This window comes from Chiloscyllium punctatum, chromosome 37, assembly GCF_047496795.1.
Source record: "Chiloscyllium punctatum isolate Juve2018m chromosome 37, sChiPun1.3, whole genome shotgun sequence".
In the NCBI taxonomy this organism is placed as follows: Eukaryota; Metazoa; Chordata; class Chondrichthyes; order Orectolobiformes; family Hemiscylliidae; genus Chiloscyllium; species Chiloscyllium punctatum.
This window is the reverse complement of record NC_092775.1, coordinates 11,046,851-11,064,843: the sequence shown is the minus strand read 5'-3', so window position 1 is coordinate 11,064,843 and position 17,993 is coordinate 11,046,851. Positions and strand designations below refer to the sequence as shown.

The window sequence follows — 17,993 nt, the reverse complement described above, 5'->3', positions numbered from 1 at the left end:
CAGGAGATTCACAGAGGATTTGAGAAAAAATCTTTTTCATTCAGCAGGTGGTGGGAATCTGCAATGCACTGTCTGAGAGAGTAGTGGAGGCTGGAAACCTTACAACCTTGAAAAGATATTTGGATGAGTATTTGAAATATCATAATATTCAAAGATATGGGATAAATACAGGAAATTGGGATTAGTGTGCCTTTGTGGTAGTTATCACAGACTCAATGGACTGAAGGGCCTTTTCTGCACATTTGAATCTGTCTTTATGAAAGTTCAAAATACAACAAGTGGAACAAGGAAAGAGAACTATAAGTAAAGGATTAAATCTCAGTAAATGTTCACAATGAAAAAAAAAGACTCTGCAGTCAGCAGCAACACAGTTATTTTTATTTTATGTTTATTTTCATGAAGGTATGCCAACAGCAATTTTAGAATGAAGGTGGAGTCTGTTGCGATTGGTTTGTTTAAATACACTGTCTGTCAGGAGGTGGGTTATCAATGAACATCTCTAACTGAGAATTGGTTTCCCTTCATGGAACAGGTCAAGTGGTGAACCCTGAAAGCAGCTGTTTGGATTATACATGCTGCATTGATCAGAAACCCATTTAATTCAGGTTGCCTGAACATTTATTGGACTCAAGGCAGCCCTGAGGTGTTTAAGGTTATGGGAATATGAATACAGTGGGAAAAATGGAGGTGATGTAACATTGTGCCTCTAGAGTAACAACCTTCCAAAAGTGTCTGGGGAGGGGGGTTGAGGGGTTCAGGGACACTAAAACAAATTAACACAGAAAACAAAATTCTGAACGTTTTTATTTATTAAACTGTAAGATTTGGGCAATTGATGGCAGTTTGACTGCCTAATTGAACCTGGAATGATCCGATCAGATAATGAAGAGTCTTCTTTGCTTTCCAATTGGTTTGGGAGGATAGGATGTCACAAAGAGGGATATCTTAGGCAACCAACGGTGGGAGAGTGAGGGTAGGGCTGTTGACACCTGGAGGTTATGTGATGACATCAGCATGAATAAATTGTGACAAAATTGGTGACCCAAATTTGCAACTCTCTTCTGCAATTATATTTTCTGTCAGTGGGTCCATTCTTGAGATGAGGAGTGTGTCTCATGAAGAGAGTTTGTGCAGTTTGGGCCTACTCTTTCTGGATCTAATTGAGACATATATGGTGCTAAAGAAGATTGACAAAGAATATGTAAAGTAGATGTTTTCCCTTATGGGGCAATGAGAAGTCATTGTGTTAGGATAAGAGGTTACAGCTTGACAGTAAATGTTGAAGAGGATGTTTCCTCCAATGGGAGAGTCTGGGACCAGAAGACACAGTCTCAGAATAAAGGGACACCAATTTAAGACTGAGATGAGGAGGAATTTCTTCTCTGAGGGCTGTGAATCTTTGGAACTCCTTGCTACAGAGAGCTGTGGGAACACAGTCCTTGTGTATACTTAAGGCTGAGATAGATTCTTGATCAGTCGGGGAATCAATGGTTATGGGGAAAAACACAGGAAAATGGGCGTGAGGAATGTCTCACTGGATCAGCCGTGATCCTACTGATTGGTGAAGCAGGCTTGAGGGCCTGAATGGCCTACTCCTGCTCCTATTTCTCACGGTCTTAGTTAAAACAGAGATATGGGGAAATTACTTGTCTGAAAAGATTATGAATCTGTCAAGTTCACTGCCCTAGAGTATAGTGTATGCTGGAGCATTGAGTAAATTTAACGAGGAGATAGACAGATTTTTAATTAGTAATGGGTTGAAGGGTTGGGGAAATCAGGCAAGAAAATGGACTCGAGGCCGAGATGAGATCAGCCATGATCATAATAAACGGCAGAGCAGGCTTGAGGGGCTGAATGGCCCACTCCTGCTCCTAATTCTTATGCCTTTTTAATTCTTTTTGTCTTCTAACCAGAATGAGAAACTTTATTGAGGTGAAGGAAATTCACACAAATACACTTAGATGGGGGAGCAAGTAAGAAATAGGCCGTTTGGAGCCTGCTTTGGTATTAATTAGATCGCAGTAGATTTGATTGTGGCCTTAACTTCACTTCCTTGTCTATCCCTCATAAACCTTGACTCACTGAGAAATCAGAAATTTGTCAAACTCAGCCTTCGACAATCCACTTCCATTTCTGTCTGTGGTAGAGAATTCCAACCACGCTTGATAATCTAAGAGGAGGAGTTTCTCATCTCTGTTTTAAAAGGGAGACCTCTTATTTTTAAACCATGCCCCCAGTTCTAGATTTCCCATAAGGGAAGCCTCTGCCCTGTCAAGGTCCCTTGGATTGTTTCAATATGATCACCTCCTGTTCTTCCAAACTCCAATGAGCATCAGCCCAACCTGCTCATCTTTCCCTCATAAGCCAACCCCTTTAACTCAGGAATCAATCGTGCCAACCTTCGCTGAGCTGCTTCAAAAAATGGAGAAAGTTTCTAGTCTCCTTGCCTTGACTTATTGGCTATCTTGGAATAATGAAGGGACAAAAATTGGATGTGAGTAAAGGGCACCATAAGTGGAGTGTCCAATTTTGTGCAGTCTAACTTTACATCCATTTTGGTGACTTGATGGTGAATCGGACTAGCTCTCTGCGATGTTGGGAGAACCCGTTGGAATTTTCTCTGTGTCAAAGACCCTTTGGTGCAGGAGCTGGAAAGAAAAGTCTCAGTTTTCACAAACCGATCAATAGGAAATTGCAACCTTGGAGAAAGGGTGCAAAAGATACCTCAACATAACTAAAACTCTCCACATATGTGGAACTTCAGTTCCATAACGAGACAAGAAAAGCAGGAATTGTTCTCTGCATGGAAAAGTTGGTTAGGCCGCGGCTGAGACTGTTGTTCACTTCTGGAATCCACATTATAGGAGGGTTGTGACAGTACTGGAGAGGATGCAGAGGAGATTTACCAGAAAGTTGCCTGGACTGGAGAGTTTTAGTTATGTTGAGGTATTGGAGTTGTTTTCCTTAGAGCAGAGGAGACTGAGGGGTGACATGACTAAGATGTATCAAATTATAATGGGTGTATACAGGATAAACAGGAAGGAACTTTTCCCATTGATGGAGCCATCAATGACCAGGGGCAGAGACTTAAGGGCAGGAGGTTTAGAGGAGAAATGTTGTTCCACTCAGAAAATGGTGGGAATTTGGAACTCACTGCCTGTAAAGGTGATAGAGACAGAAACCATCTTAACACTTAAGAAATATTTAAATGCGCACTTGTGATGCATACAATACTGTGGGATAGAAAATGGGATGACAATAATGAGGTGCCTGTTTTTGGCCAATGCAGATTCGATGGACTATTGGGTCTTCTTCGGTGCTGGAAACGTTAATGACTTCAAGAGGGGCTACTCAAAGTTGTGTGGGTTTTCTTAAGAGTGTATCTAAAGAGGTATTTCCACCGGTGAGAGGTCAGTAATCACAGAGAAATTTCAAATCAAAACAGAGGGACGATGAAGACTGTGTTTTAAATTGTGAATTGGAATGAGCTGCTCAAAAGCTTGTCAAAAGCAGCACTTTCAAAGGGAATTCAATAAAATAACAAAAGGGGGAATGAAATCACCTCATAATATTGAGATGGCCTCCGACACAGGCCTCAGAGCTGACAACATGATCTGATCCAATAAGGGGCAGTCAGTCCAATCCAATTACTTCTTCGATAGATCTCCACATGCCTCACAGTTTCTTCAGGTGAGAGGGTTGCACATGTCTGTTCTTTAGTTCTGGTCTATATCACTGCTGCGTTGCTGGGATATTCAGCACTCTCAGTGGTCACTCATGCTGAGGAAGTGACATGTCAATCTGCCACCATCCACACAACAGTTCACTGAGGTGGGTAAACATTGCACAGGACGCCATGCCTAATCATCTCTCACATGGCACAAGATATGTCGTAACTCGGATCTTCGCATGCACAGATCAAACACTTTAAACAGCAGTAAGTGCTCTGAAATGGAAAACTAGTCGTGGATCATGGAATTCTGGAGTCATGGAAGCAGTGAATAACAGACAAAAGGAGGCTACTCCATCCATCTTGTCTGTGCTAACACATAAATAATAGAGTAAGGGATTGCACACCTAAGACAGAGATAAGGAGGAAAATCTTCTCTCAGAAGGTAGTGAATCTGTGGAATTCTTTCTTGCAGAGGACTGTCCAGATTAAATATATCCAAGACTGAGACAGACAGATCATTAATCAGCAAAGGGAATGGAGAGTTATGGGGAAAATGGCAGTAGAGTGTTGAGGGTTATTGGAATAGCCATGATCTCACTGGATGACGGTTCAGACTTGATTGGCTGACTGGGCTGATCACTGCTCCTGTGTCTGTTTTAGGAACAGTTTGATTTGACCCAAACTCCTGCTGTGATCCCAAAACCCTGCAAATGTCTCTCTTTCGATTATATATCCAATTCCTTTTTGCAGAGAAGTAAACAGAATCATTCCAAAATTGGACTCAATGCTCTTGCTCACTGAGAAAATAAATTTATCCAGAATCCTTTATTGGATTTCTTAGTAATTATCTTATGTTTATGGTAATCAAGTTTTTGGTCACCCCGTCCAAATGAAAACATTTTTGGAAAATTACAAATGAATCTGCTTCCCCCATGTTTTCAGGCAGTACAGTCCAGGTGCTAAGAGGTCCTTTAAGGACAAGCCTGTCACTGATCCAGAGCCGCATGTTTTTATCATTCCAAGCCACTTGCTTGCATTATGTTGTGTCTTTCCCAACATTTCTATTTGGAGTGGGGAGGGGAAGAGATGCTTGCAATTCTATTAAAGAATCTGAGGCTCCCAAGCAAACAAATCTGGATATACTTCCTGATCAACTTGTTCACAGATGCTCTGACATACTTTTAAAGCAGGTGGGGCTTGAACCTGGGCTTCCTAGACTCAGAGCTAGGGACACTACCACTGCACCACAAAGCCCTCAGCAAAACCCAGACAACATTTTTCTTGTCTCAAAAGCTAATTGATTTGCCAATGGATTTAGTTCCCATTTCTGTCTCCTGAATTACCACATGGGTAGCAATTACAACTGGTAATTAAAGAGGGCAGCAGCTTGTTAAAGGCTGAGCTAAGTTACCAGAACACTCATGGAACATATGGGGATGTCATGACTCAGAGTGTCATTATACTTGTCTTCTTGCCAAAATCTTCTCCTCAACAATGTTGCTGACAGGAACTAAGGAAATCAGCAGCAATAACACTAAGTTCTATTATGTAACGTCTTAGCATTGTTAAAATTCCCGAGGCATTTCAAAGAAGCCTGAATGCAACAAGATTGAACACTGAGGCAGATAAGGAGATATGAGGACCTGGTGCTTGAAAACTTTGCCCATGAGGTAGATTCTAAGCAACGTTGTAAAGCAACAAAGGTATATGGAGATTTTTAGAAAGGGAAGTCCAGGGTTTAGGAGGAAAGAGAGCAGAGAATGTTGGAGAAACTCAGCAGGTCTGGCAGCATCTGTAGCAAGAGAAACAGAGTTAATGTTTCACGTTGTGAAGAAAAGTCTCATTAGACTCGAAATGTTAACTCTATTTCTCTCTTTCGGGTGCTGTCAGACCTGCTGAGTTTCTCCAGCACTTTCAGATTTCCAGCATTAAGAGCCTTTTGTTTTTATCCAGAGCACAGGCAGTGGAAGGAATGAGTGTCAGTGGTGAAGTGATGGAAATTAGAAATGCACAAGAGGACAGGAAAAGACTCAAGGTGGCAGGTTTTACTGATATAGACCTTCAAATGAAACACCCCTGGATAAGTAAAATGCAGGATTTTTGGGTTAGGAAAGGGCTGGGGCCCTAAATATTCAGATCAGCCAGAAATCTTTTCACATCAGTAAGGAATCACCTCTTAAAGCCAATCTATGGAAGTGGGACCATTTGATTAAGACTTCACACTGGAATTCACATTATAAAGGAGACCTGTTTCATAAAGGGCTTAGGCACTGGTCCCTCAGGTTCCCGTTTTGGGTTGGATACTCTGTACTCTTGACAAGCTAACAGGGATTTGGGCATCCCCTGGTGACCCAGTTGTTAGAGCCATTTTGTGCTTTGTTTCAAGTGGGCCCCGTTTCAGAATGGGTGAAAATTGTCTCTCTTCATCTCTGGGGGGATGCCTGGAAAGGGTCAGAACCAGAATGCACGCTGCGATTGCTGTTCCTCCCACGCTGAAAAGGATGGCGCCCACCAGCTTGCTGACCTCCAGCGCCTCATTGTACTCGATGGCACGCCTGTCCACCACGAGGAAATCAGCCTCCCCGATACCTTCGATCTTCGGGGGCACCAGGTAACCAGTAGTGACTGTTGCTAGGCCAACGAGGAAAAGGATGGTCCCTGCTGACAGGCCCACCTAAAAATGCAAACACAAAGAAGTCTTTGAGCTATCAGACAGTCCGGTTAATGTTCAAGGAGAAATAATGAGGCTAACTTCCACAAGTCGGCCTCCCAAGGTGGAGCTTTTCCCAACAGGAACACATTCCCAGCAGGAATTCATGTCCTTTCTCCATGGACGAATTCCTGCCCTAATGAATATAAATTATGCGCTCAGGTCCTAGTCTCTCCTACTAGTGGAAGCATCTTCTCCATGTCCACTCTATCCAGGTCTCTCAGTATTCTATAAGTTTCAATCATGCCCAGGATCATCCTTGTAAACCTTCTCTGGATCTCCTCCAACACCAGCCGATATGAGGCCCAAAGCTGCTCACAATATTCCAGATTAGAGCTTGACCCCAGTGTGAAATGTATTACTGACTGGCTGCACGCTCAGCAGGAGATCCAAATGTATTTGCTTATGTTTGCTAAAGGTAGTCTGTATCTCTTAAACAGAAGGTACATTCAGACTGCAGCAAGTGCTGGAACTGTCAACATCAGAGCACAATTTGGATTGACAATGATGTAGCAGGATAGTGAGAGAGGGGTGGCATGGTGGCTCAGTGGTTAGCACTGCTGCCTCATAGCACCAGGGTTCCAGGTTCGATTCCAGCCTTGGGTGACTGTCTGTGTGGAGTTTGCACATTCTCCCCGTGTCTGCGTGGGTTTCATCCAGTTGCTCCGCTTTCCTCCCACAGTCCAAAGATGTGCAGGTCAGGTCAAGTCAGGTGAGCTGGCCATTCTAAATTGCCCATAGTGTTAGGTGAATTAATCATAGCGAAATGGGTCTGGGTGGGTTACCCTTTGGAGGGTCGGTGTGGACTGGTTGGGCCGAAGGGCTTGTTTCCACATTGTAAGGAAGGAATCCAATCTAATCTTTGTTGTGATGTTGGACAGTGTTTCCTCTAAGTTGTTTCATAGTTAGCTACTGTAAGTTGCTACTTAGAGGAAACACTGTCCAACATCACAGCAAAGATTAGATTGGATTCTTTCCTTACAGTGCAGAAACAGGCCCTTCGGCCCGACCCTCCAAAGAGTAACCCACCCAGACCCATTTCGCTATGATTAATTCACCTAACACTATGGGCAATTTAATCATAGCGAAATGGGTCTGGGTGGGTTACCCTTTGGAGGGTCGGTGTGGACTGGTTGGGCCGAAGGGCTTGTTTCCACATTGTAAGGAAGGAATCCAATCTAATCTTTGTTGTGATGTTGGACAGTGTTTCCTCTAAGTTGTTTCATAGTTAGCTATTGTAAGTTGCTACTTAGAGGAAACACTGTCCAACATCACAGCAAAGATTAGATTGGATTCTTTCCTTACAGTGCAGAAACAGGCCCTTCGGCCCGACCCTCCAAAGAGTAACCCACCCAGACCCATTTCGCTATGATTAATGCACCTAACACTATGGGCAATTTAGAATGGCCTCCCAAGGTGGATCTTTTCCCAACAGGAACACATTCCCAACAGGAATTCATGTCCTTTCTCCCTGGACGAATTCCTGCCCATAATGAATATAAATTGTGGAGGGGAATGAGTGAGTCATGTTCTCCAATAGACTCACTTCACTCTGGGAGCAGAGGAATGAAAGAAGCATAAGGAATCAGAGGAACCCTAACAACTTGGCGAACATTGTTCCCCACCAGTTCCCTGCTTCTGCCTTATGTCCTGGGAAAGCTTCTCCAGCAATAGAGAAGTGTCAGTGCATTGCAACATGTTTGGCTGATATTCTTGTCTTAGCAGAATAGTTGCAAGTATGTGGAGGCTGTGAGATGTGGGTAGGAGTGGTAAATGTGCAAGCTGAGCTTGATTTCTGACTACTGACTGATGGAGTGTGGTGCATTGAGCAGCATATGAAGCTGATGGTGTGGTAGTGGGAGATAACAGTTGAAACTACATCCATTGACCTTGATGACTGAAGAGAGGTCTTTTAAATTCCTGCAGACAAGATTACCAGGTCAGGCTAATGACTCACATTGTTTTTGACAGTCTGAGTCTTCAGGGTCTCCTGGCCTTCTATAGAAACATTATTTCCCTCTGCCTTTCTACCTCATGGACTCAGGCCTCCACTACAACTGTCTTATTTGGCATTGCGATGGCAATTTATTTAGCTGCAATGTCTCTTTAAATTTTTTTGCATGGGCGTGGAAGTTGTAACGTGAAAGGGCTGCGTTGTGCATGACCAACTTACAGTAGCTAACTATGAAACAACTTAGAGGAAACACTGTCCAACATCACAACAAAGATTAGATTGGATTCCTTCCTTACAGTGCCTGCATCATGCCAATCGATTATGTCAATGTATTATGATACCCATGCTGCAAAGGGTTTGATTGAATGGAGGCAGGCTATCCCATAATTCATAGCTGCAGTGAAAGCCCTCTGCCATAGCTGCAGCTAATCCACTCTTGTGTCTACTTGTTTAATTCCACTCACACATTTCATCATTGGGCCACTGTGAAGATAAACAGCAAGATACAGAAGGAAGAAGTGAAATGAATGCTGAAGATAAACAGAAAAGTCTATAGCCATATAAAATATCCACAGAGAATGTAGGTGAAATTCAGCAGGACCGGCAGCATCTGTGGAGACAGAAACATAGTTAATGTTTCAAGATTCATGGAAGGATACCATTAGCCATCTCTTGTGTCTTGTACACTAGTCATAGAGTTTAACTACATGCACTCAATGTTGCTAAAGTTTCCAGGTCCATTAAAAATGACAGTCATTATATCAGACATGGAATCATGGAATGATTTCAGCACAGGAGGCCATTTGGCCCATCCTGTCCCTACCTGTTCTCTGTCAGAGTTGCTTCATCTATTCCATTATTTCCTCAAAATTCTGCAAGTCTTATTTTCTCTTTGGATAAGTATCCAATTCGTGCATGAAAGTGCCAATGGAACCTCTCTCCTCTGCACTATGAGGCACTGCATTCCAGACCCTAACAATTTGCTGTATAAACTCACCACTGCTTCTTTTCCCAGTCACCTTAAATAATATCCCCTGCTTCTCCATTTTGCTGCCGATGGCAACAGTTTTTGTTTCGATTTACTTGTCTAAACCACTCATGCTATTTTTTTCTTTTATTCTTTCACATTGCATGGGTCTGTTTAGAAAGACCAGCATTTATTGTCCATCCCTAGTTGTCCTTGAGCTAAGTGACTTGTCAGGCCATTTCAGACAACACTAGAGAGTCAATCACATTGCTGTGTGTCTGGAGTCATATATAGGTCAGGAGGCAGGAGGCCACCTGAGGAATCCTCCAGGAATAGGCAAATCTCCCTCCATTCTCCAGGAATTCTACAAGAACTCTAGACTTAGGACTTTGTCTGACTTGATATCAAATTTCCTTTAACAACTGTCCCTGCAGAATGCCCGGGCAAGTTCCACTAAATTATATCTGCCAGATAAATGCACTTTGTTGTTGTACAGCTGCCTGACTAATGTCAGCAATTTGTAGTAACAGCGTCTTTTGGACTCTGAGCTGCTTTTTAATTCATTGCAAGTCCCATCTCCTCAATGATATGACTCATCGTGGAACACTGTGCGTCTGGAGCTGAGGGCCGTTCACAAGTGAAGCTCACCCTGTCAAATGCTCTTTTGCCCTTGGATCTGTTGCCAGCGATTACAAATGGCTTCACCAAATTATAAGCAGACACACCTTCCCATCTCCCCATCCTCCACTGTCTTTGTCGCCACCCTTCCCCCACTACCCAGAGGCTGGACCCTGTCTCTTCCCTTCCCCCCCAACAGACCTAGAAAGCTCTATTTCCACGACGTTGCCTAGCAGCCGAGCTGTAAGCTGACACATCCCATTACGTGAATGATTTAATGGCCCTTTCATCTTTAAAAGCGCAAACAATGAATGCGTGACCAGAAGGCATCAGTTAAGACATCATTTGACTTAGCACTCTTAACTGTCCTTGCTCTCCGACTCGGAGTCCAGGAATTAATGCGACTCCCTGTGTCACGAACTGGTGAGGGTAGAAATAGGAGGACAGAGCAGATGAATGCCTGGCTGAGAAGCTGGTGATGGGGAGAAGGATTCACATTTTTGGATCATTGGAATATCTTCTGGGGTAGAAGTGACCTACATAAGAAGGATGGATTGCACCTGAATTGGAAGGAAGCCAGTAGACAGGCGGGGAGATTTACTGGAGCTGCTCAGGAGGATTTAAACTAGTAAGAGGGGTGGGGGTGATGGGAGCCAGGGAGATATTGAGGAAAGATATCAGTCTGAGACTAGAACTGTTGGGAGAAAGAGTAAGTCAAACAGACAGGGCAGGAGGGAACAAAGTAGAGAACAAGACAGCACTGATAAATTAAACCACATTTATTCCAATGCAAGAAGCCTAACAGGTAAGGCTGATGAACGGAGGGCATAGTTTGAAACATGGGACTGAGTGATCATAGCAATTAGAGAGACATGGCTCAGGAATGGACAGGACTGGCAGCTTAATGTTCCAGGGTTTGGAGCTATTGGAAAAATCGAAAAGGAGGGCAGGTAAGGGGAGGAGGCGTGGTGTTTTAGTTTAAGGATAACATTACATCAGTCTTTAGGGAGGATATTCATGGGAATAAGTTCAAGGATGCTATTTGGGTGGAACTGAGAAATAAGAAAGGGATGAACACCTTATTGAGATTGTATTATAGACCCGTCAACAGTCAGAGGGTAGTCAGAGGGAAATTCAGAAGCAAATTTGTAAGAAGATCTCCATTATCTGTAAGAAAAATAGGGTGGTTATGGTAGGGATTTTAACTTTCCAAACATAGATTGGACTGTAAAGGGTTTAGATGGAGAGGAATTTGTTCAGTGTGTACAAGAAAATTTTCTGATTCAGTATGTGGATGTACCAACTAGAGAAGGTGCAAAACTTTACCGACTGTTGGAAAATAAGGCAGGACAGGTGACTGAGAAGTCAACTGGAGAGCACTTAGTCTAGATTAGTTCTAGTGCTCGTCTAGACTAGCACTTAGTGGCCAGTGACCATAATTCTATTAGCTTTGAAATAGTGAAAATTCTAGAAGATAAAGTTCTAAATTTGAGGAAGGCCAATTTTGATGGTATTTGGCAAGAACTTTCAAAAGTTGATTGAGGCAGATGTTCACAGGTAAAGGGATGGCTGAAAATGGGAAGCCTTCAAAAATAAGACAATGACAGTCCAGAGACAGTATGTTCTTGTTAGGGTGAATGGCAAGGCTGGTAAGTTGTAGGGAATGCTGGATGATGCCAAAAATGGAGGTTTTGGTTAAGAATAAGGAGGAAGCATCTGTCAGGTATAGACAGCAGAAATCAAGTGATTCCCTAAGAGAGTATAAAGGCAGTAGGAGTATTCTTAAGAGAGAAATCAGGAGAGCAAAAAGGGACATGAGATAGTTTTGGCAAATAGGGTTAAGGAGAATCCAAAGGGATTTTACAAACACATTAAAGGACAAAAAGGTAAGAAAGGAGAAAATAGGGTCCTTAAAGGTCAGCAAGGCAGCCTACATGGAGATTCGCAGGAGATGGAGGAGATACTGAATGAGTATTTTGCATCAGCATTAATTGTGGAGAAGGAAATGGAAGACAGAGAACGTGGGGAAATAAATAGCAACATCGTCAAAAATGTCCATATTACAGCAGAGGAGGTGCTGGATGGCATAAAGATGGTCAAATCCCTGGGACCTGATCAGGTGTACCCGAGAACTCTGTGGGAAGCTAGGCAAGTGATTGCTGGGCCCCTTGCTGAGATATTTGTATCATCGATAGTCACAGGTGAGGTGCCGGAAGACTGGAGGCTGGCAAACGTGGTGCCACTGTTTCAGAAGGGCGGTAAAGACAAGCCAGGGAACTATAGACCAGTGAGCCTGATGTCAGTGGTGGGCAAGTTGTTGGAGAGAATCCTGAAGGACAGGATGTACATGTATTTGGAAAAGCAAGGACTGATTAGGGATAGTCAACATGGCTTTGTGCTTGGGAAATCATGTCTCACGAACTTGATTGAGCTTTTTGAAGAAGTAACAAAGAGGATTGATGAGTGGTGGATGTGATCTATATGGACTTCAGTAAGGCATTTGACAAGGTTCCTCATGGGAGACTGGTTTGCAACATTAGTTCATGTTGAATACAGGGAGAACTAGCCATTTGTATGCAGAACTGGCTTGAAGGTAGAAGGTGGTGGTGGATGGTCAATTTTCAGACTGGAGGCCTGTGACCAGTGATGTGCCACAAGGATCGGTACCTTGTCCAATGCTTTTTGTCATTTATATAAATGATTTGGATGTGAATAAAGGAGGTATAGTTAGTAAGTTTGCAGATGACACCAAAATTGGAAGTGTAGTGGACAGCGAAGAAGGTTACCTCAAATTACGATGATCAGATGGGCCAATCTGTCAAAGAGTGGCAGATGGAGTTTAATTTAGATAAATGTGAGGTGCTGCATTTTGGAAAGGCAAATCATGACAGGCCTTCTGCACTTAATTGTAAGGTCCTGGGGAGTGTTGCTGAACAAAGAGACCATAGAGTGCAGGTTCATAATTTCTTGAAAGTAGAGTCGCAGGTAGATAGGATAGTGAAGAAGACATTTGGTATACTTGACTTTATTGGTCAGATTATTGAGTATAGCAGTTTGGAGTCATGTTGCAGCTCTATAGGACATTGGTTCGGCCGCTACTGGAATTCTGATTTCCTTCCTATCGGAAGATTGTTGTGAAACTTGAAAGGGTTCAGAAAACATTTACAGGGATATTGGCAGAGTTGGAGGTTTTGAGCTATAGGGAGAGGCTGAATAGGCTGGGGCTGTTTTCCCTGGAGCGTCAGAGGCTGAGGGGTGACCTTATAGAGATTTATAAAATCTGGGGACATAGGTAGGGTGAATAGACAAGGTCTTTTTCCCTGGGTGGGGCAGTCAAAAACTAGAGCTTTAAGGTGAGAGGGGAAAGATTTAAAAGGGACCTAAAGGACAACTTTTTCATGCAGAGGGTGGTACGTGTATGGAATGAGCTGCCAGAGGATGTGGTGGAGGTTGGAACAATTACAATATTTAAAAGGCATTTGGATGGGTATATAAATAGGAAGGGCTTAGAGGGATATGGGCCAAATACTGGCAAATGAGACTAGATTAATTTAGGATGTTTGGTCAGCATAGATGAGTTGGACCAAAGGGTCTCTTTCCATTCTGTACATTTCTATGACTCTATGACTAACACACGCAGTGTTCTTTCATAAGTGGATATAGGGAAATCTATAACATTGTGGTCCACTTTCATCTATGCTGCTTGGTCTGTAAAATGTGTCATAGCGGATCCACTCATTCAGTAACACAAGTGATGGGCATTCCCATCAATTTTAGTGGTGAAACAAAACTTCTGCTGTGAGTTATATCATGTAAGTTTGAAAGAAGAGTTAAACTCAAAATGTTAACTCTGTTTCTTTCACCTCAGATGCCACCACCAGACCTGCTGAGCCCTTCCAGTGTTTTCTGTTTCAACTTCCGATCTCCAGCATCCACAGCTATTTGTTTTTTTATTTCAGGGCAATCTTCCCTGTCGGTTACATATAATGCAGGGTCAATCAAACATTGACTCTATCATAATAACAGATATACCCTTACTCAGGGAGGGGGATCTAGGGCATAGTGGGTCCTTCCTTTTGGTCAGAGCTCAGGGTTTTGTCCCATTGATGAACCTAAATAGAGTCATTCAGCACCGAAACAGACCCTTCAGTTCAACTCGTCCATGCTGACCAGCTTTCCCAAACTAAACTCGTTCCACTTGCCTGCGTTTCACCCATATCCCTCTAAACCTTTCCTGTCATATACCTGTCCAATGTCTTTAAAATGTTATATCTGTATCTGCATCTACCACTTTCTCTACAGAAGTCTACGGCACAGAGGGATTTGGGAGTCCTCATGCATAACTCACAATAAGTAAGTATTCAGGTTCAGCAAATAATAGGGAAAGCAAATGAAATATTGGCCTTTATTTCAAAGGGAATAGAGTATAAAAAAAAGATTTTGCTAACACTACATCAGGCACCAAATAGAATATTGCTGGAATACTGTGAACAGCTTTAATCTCCTTCTTTAAGGAAAGATATACTGACATTGGAGCCAGTTCCAAGAAAGTTAACTGGGCTGATACCAGCTATGGAGGGACTATCATATGTGGAGAGATTGAGCAGATTGGGCCTGAACTCCCACTGGAGTTCCGAAGAGTGAGAGAAAGCCTTATTGAAATATACAGTATTCCGAGGGGATTTGTTGGGGTAAACACAGAAGAGTCGAGGATCAGAGGACATCGTCTCAAAATGGAAAGCGAGGAGAATCACTCATTTAAGGCAGAGCGAAGGAGGGATTTCCTTTCTCAGAGGGCAGTGAATCTGTGAAATTCTACAGTGCAGAAGGCAGTTGACACTGGGTCATTACATATATTCAAAGCAGTGATTGACAGATTTTCAATCAGCAAGACAATCGAGGGTTATATGGAATAGAAAGGAAAGTAGAATTGAGGTTTTTCAGATCAGTCATGATCTCATTGAATGGACCAGCAGACTTGAAAGGCTGAATGGCATATTTTGCTCCGACATTTTATAAACATAACGTTGATGGTCAAGGAAGGTGCATTTGTACTTGATAAAGTGTGGTGCTGGAAAAGCCACAGCAGGTCAGGCAGGATCTGAGGACCAAGAGGTTCAATATTTCGAGCATAACCTTTCACCAGGACTCATAGCCTTCCTAACATGGCCAAAAGGATTAAGCTGCAAATGCTTCTAACAGATGCTAATGGTAAGCAGTAAGAGGGGGAGCGATTTCTGGGATGGAAACCAACTGGAGCCTCTACCATCACTAGCTGTAGCTCTAGGCTATAACATACAGATAAAGGTGTACATTTCTGCAGTGACTGGGACTTCCTGAGTGAACTGTAATGTTCTGCCATCACTGTACATAGAGATGACTGAATTATCACTCATAGTTGAGGTGCTAATTCTGTTAAAGTACTCTTTATATGAATGACAAGGGTCAGCATTGTCATCTTGTCCCTGAGTATGGTCCTCGCTGATGTCCGTTTTCCGATGCTGTTGACTTTGATTGCTTTCCGATACTGTGAGATGTTAACAGGATTATTTCAGTGCGATTTGTGGTGAATGGCGAATTCACTCTGACAGGACTACAGCTGAGTTTGGATCTCTGCTCTGTCCTCACTGAACCCTCTGGTGTGATGCCTGGAACAGAGCTAAATTAAGAATGTGTTCCTTTCTCTACAAGAAATAATCCTTCACCTCCATAAGTCATTTTGAAAAATGTCATTTAGGAAATGTCGATACGAATCTCTCCGCAATAAACACAAACATTGAGCAGGGGTAGGCTACTTAGTGCCTCCAGCCTGCTCTGCCATTTAATAAGATCGGATTTTAGTCTCAACTCCATATTCCTGAATATCCCTGATAATCTTTCATCCCCTTGACCATCAAGAATTTATCTACTTCTGCTTTAAAAAGATTTAAAGTTTCTACCTTTCAAGGAAGGGAATTCCAAAAACCATAACCCTCTTTGAGAAACAAAAGCTTCCTAATTTCTGTCTTATATGGGTAACTGATCATTTGTAAATGATGATTTCCTTGTTCTCGATTCTGCCAGTAAAGGACATCGCAGCGGCTATGTGAGATCCTTTAACTCCTGCAATCTCAACAGGTAGCAATTAGAATCACACAAAGAAAGATACCCATTGAGTGACCTCCCCCATGATGCAGTTGGTATCTGGGGGAAAGTGGTTACAACAATGGGAAGACTTGCCCACCGCGTCACTAATTGTGGGCCTTAAGTGCACTTCATTAATGCCCACATAAAGTCCAACCTCACCACTACACCTGAAACCTCCTGATGCTGCCTGGCTTGCTGTGTCCTTCCAGCCTCAGGCCTGTCTACTTTGGATCCCAGCATCTGCAGTTTTTTTGTCTCTAATCCTGCAGTGGGCCAGATGCCTCTCCGTGCGGGAAGCCTGAGGAAGAAACCCCTGTGGGGTTGTTTGCAGACGATCAGGGTATTGTGGGGGGAGGGGGGGCAGTGGATTTGGTTCCTTGACCACAGGCCTATCAAGAGAATGGGGGAGCCATGCTGATTCCTTTCCCTTACTGTTGCTTCCAACCACTCCTTGATCACCCCCTCACCACTGTAACCCAACCCGTTACACCCCATTCTGCCATCACTGTCACCCATGGCCTGGTTTTAACCTGGCTCCTATGCCCAAGCTCAGTTTGTCAACAGCAGCACTTTACTGGTGATGCTGCCATTGAATATTCCAGCCTCTGATTTGGTCAGTTCTCAATTGGTGGAACTTTGACCCCAAGGCTCCGTCAACCTGGGGTAAGTCAGTCACTGCTCTGTCAAAGTGCCTGAGACTTCTCAAAAAGGCTATTGCTGACTCTCTAATCAACAGGTGAGACCCTCATCACCTCCATGTGGGGAAGCAATGGCTTAGTGATATTATCACTGGATTATTAATGCAAAGAGCCAGGTAATATTCACTGGACCCAGGTTCAAATCCCTACAGGGCAGAGAATGGAATTTGAATTTAATAAAAATCTGGGATTAAAAATCTAGAGATGATCATTAGATTGACAGAAAAATCCATCTGATTCACTAATGTTCCTAAGGGAAGGAAATTTGCCACCTTTACCTGGTCTGGCCTACATGTGACTCCAGACCCACAGCACTGGGGTTAATTCTCAAATGCCTTCTGAGCAAATTAGGTTTGACTGGCAACATCCAATGTGAATGAATAACAAAAAATGCCACTCACAATCAAGATTCAGACTTAATCAAAAACATCGACTCACACACACGCACATTCTCTCATTATTATATTTTGACTGTGTTTGATTGTTTGTAGGAAGTGAGCATTAACAGAGGATTGACTTATACTTTTATATAAGGAAAATTGGGAACTCTTGTGGGTGCAGTGGTAATGTTCCTACCTTTGAACTCAGAGACCTGATTCAAATCCAAACCTTTGCAGATGTGTTTAATAATATCAGTGAATTGACTGATTACAAAACATACATAAAGGAATGGTTTGAAATTAAGCTAGCTGGATTTGAAATGTTTGTAATGTGTACATTTGTAAGTAAATGCTTATAAAAATAAAGATTTAATTCTGGTTTATTGTTTTTCACCCTGGCTTTCTGGTGTACAACATGCATGAATTCTCACATGCCCACACTTGCGTATAAACTTGCATGGACGCACACACATACATTTGTGCATTCACACTCTCATATATGTACTTACACAAACTTCTGCAAATGGTACTTGCACATATGAACGGACTGGCTGAGATTAACAATGAGGCCCATGTTCAGAAGAAAGTGATTTGGAGGAAAAATTTGAATAACATTGGAGAGGGTGCAGAGGAGATTTCCCAGTACGTTGCCTGGTCTGGAGAGTTTCAGTAATGTAGAGAGATTTGACAGTCTGGGGTTGTTTTCCCTTGAGCAGAGGACACTGAGAGGGAACATGATCGAGATGTATAAAATTATTAGGGGCAGGGATAGGGCAGACAGGAAGTAACTTTCCCTTTGATGGAGTTATCAATGACCGGGACAATAGATTTAAGGGCAGGGGCAGGTGGTTTAGAGAACATGTGAGG

At 42.9% G+C, this 17,993-nt stretch overlaps 1 protein-coding gene across 2 annotated transcripts in view; it reads right to left on the bottom strand.

Annotated features, from left to right (window-relative positions):
* Positions 1-356: 356 nt before the first annotated feature.
* Positions 357-17,993, bottom strand: part of LOC140462857 (neurensin-1-like) — a 66,308-nt gene continuing 48,671 nt past the window's right edge. For both annotated transcript variants that reach the window (XM_072556248.1, XM_072556249.1), the window contains one exon: positions 357-6,347. In XM_072556248.1, the coding sequence (XP_072412349.1) occupies positions 5,952-6,347 (396 nt within the window). In that variant the 3' untranslated portion in view covers positions 357-5,951. The remainder of the gene's footprint in view (positions 6,348-17,993) is intronic.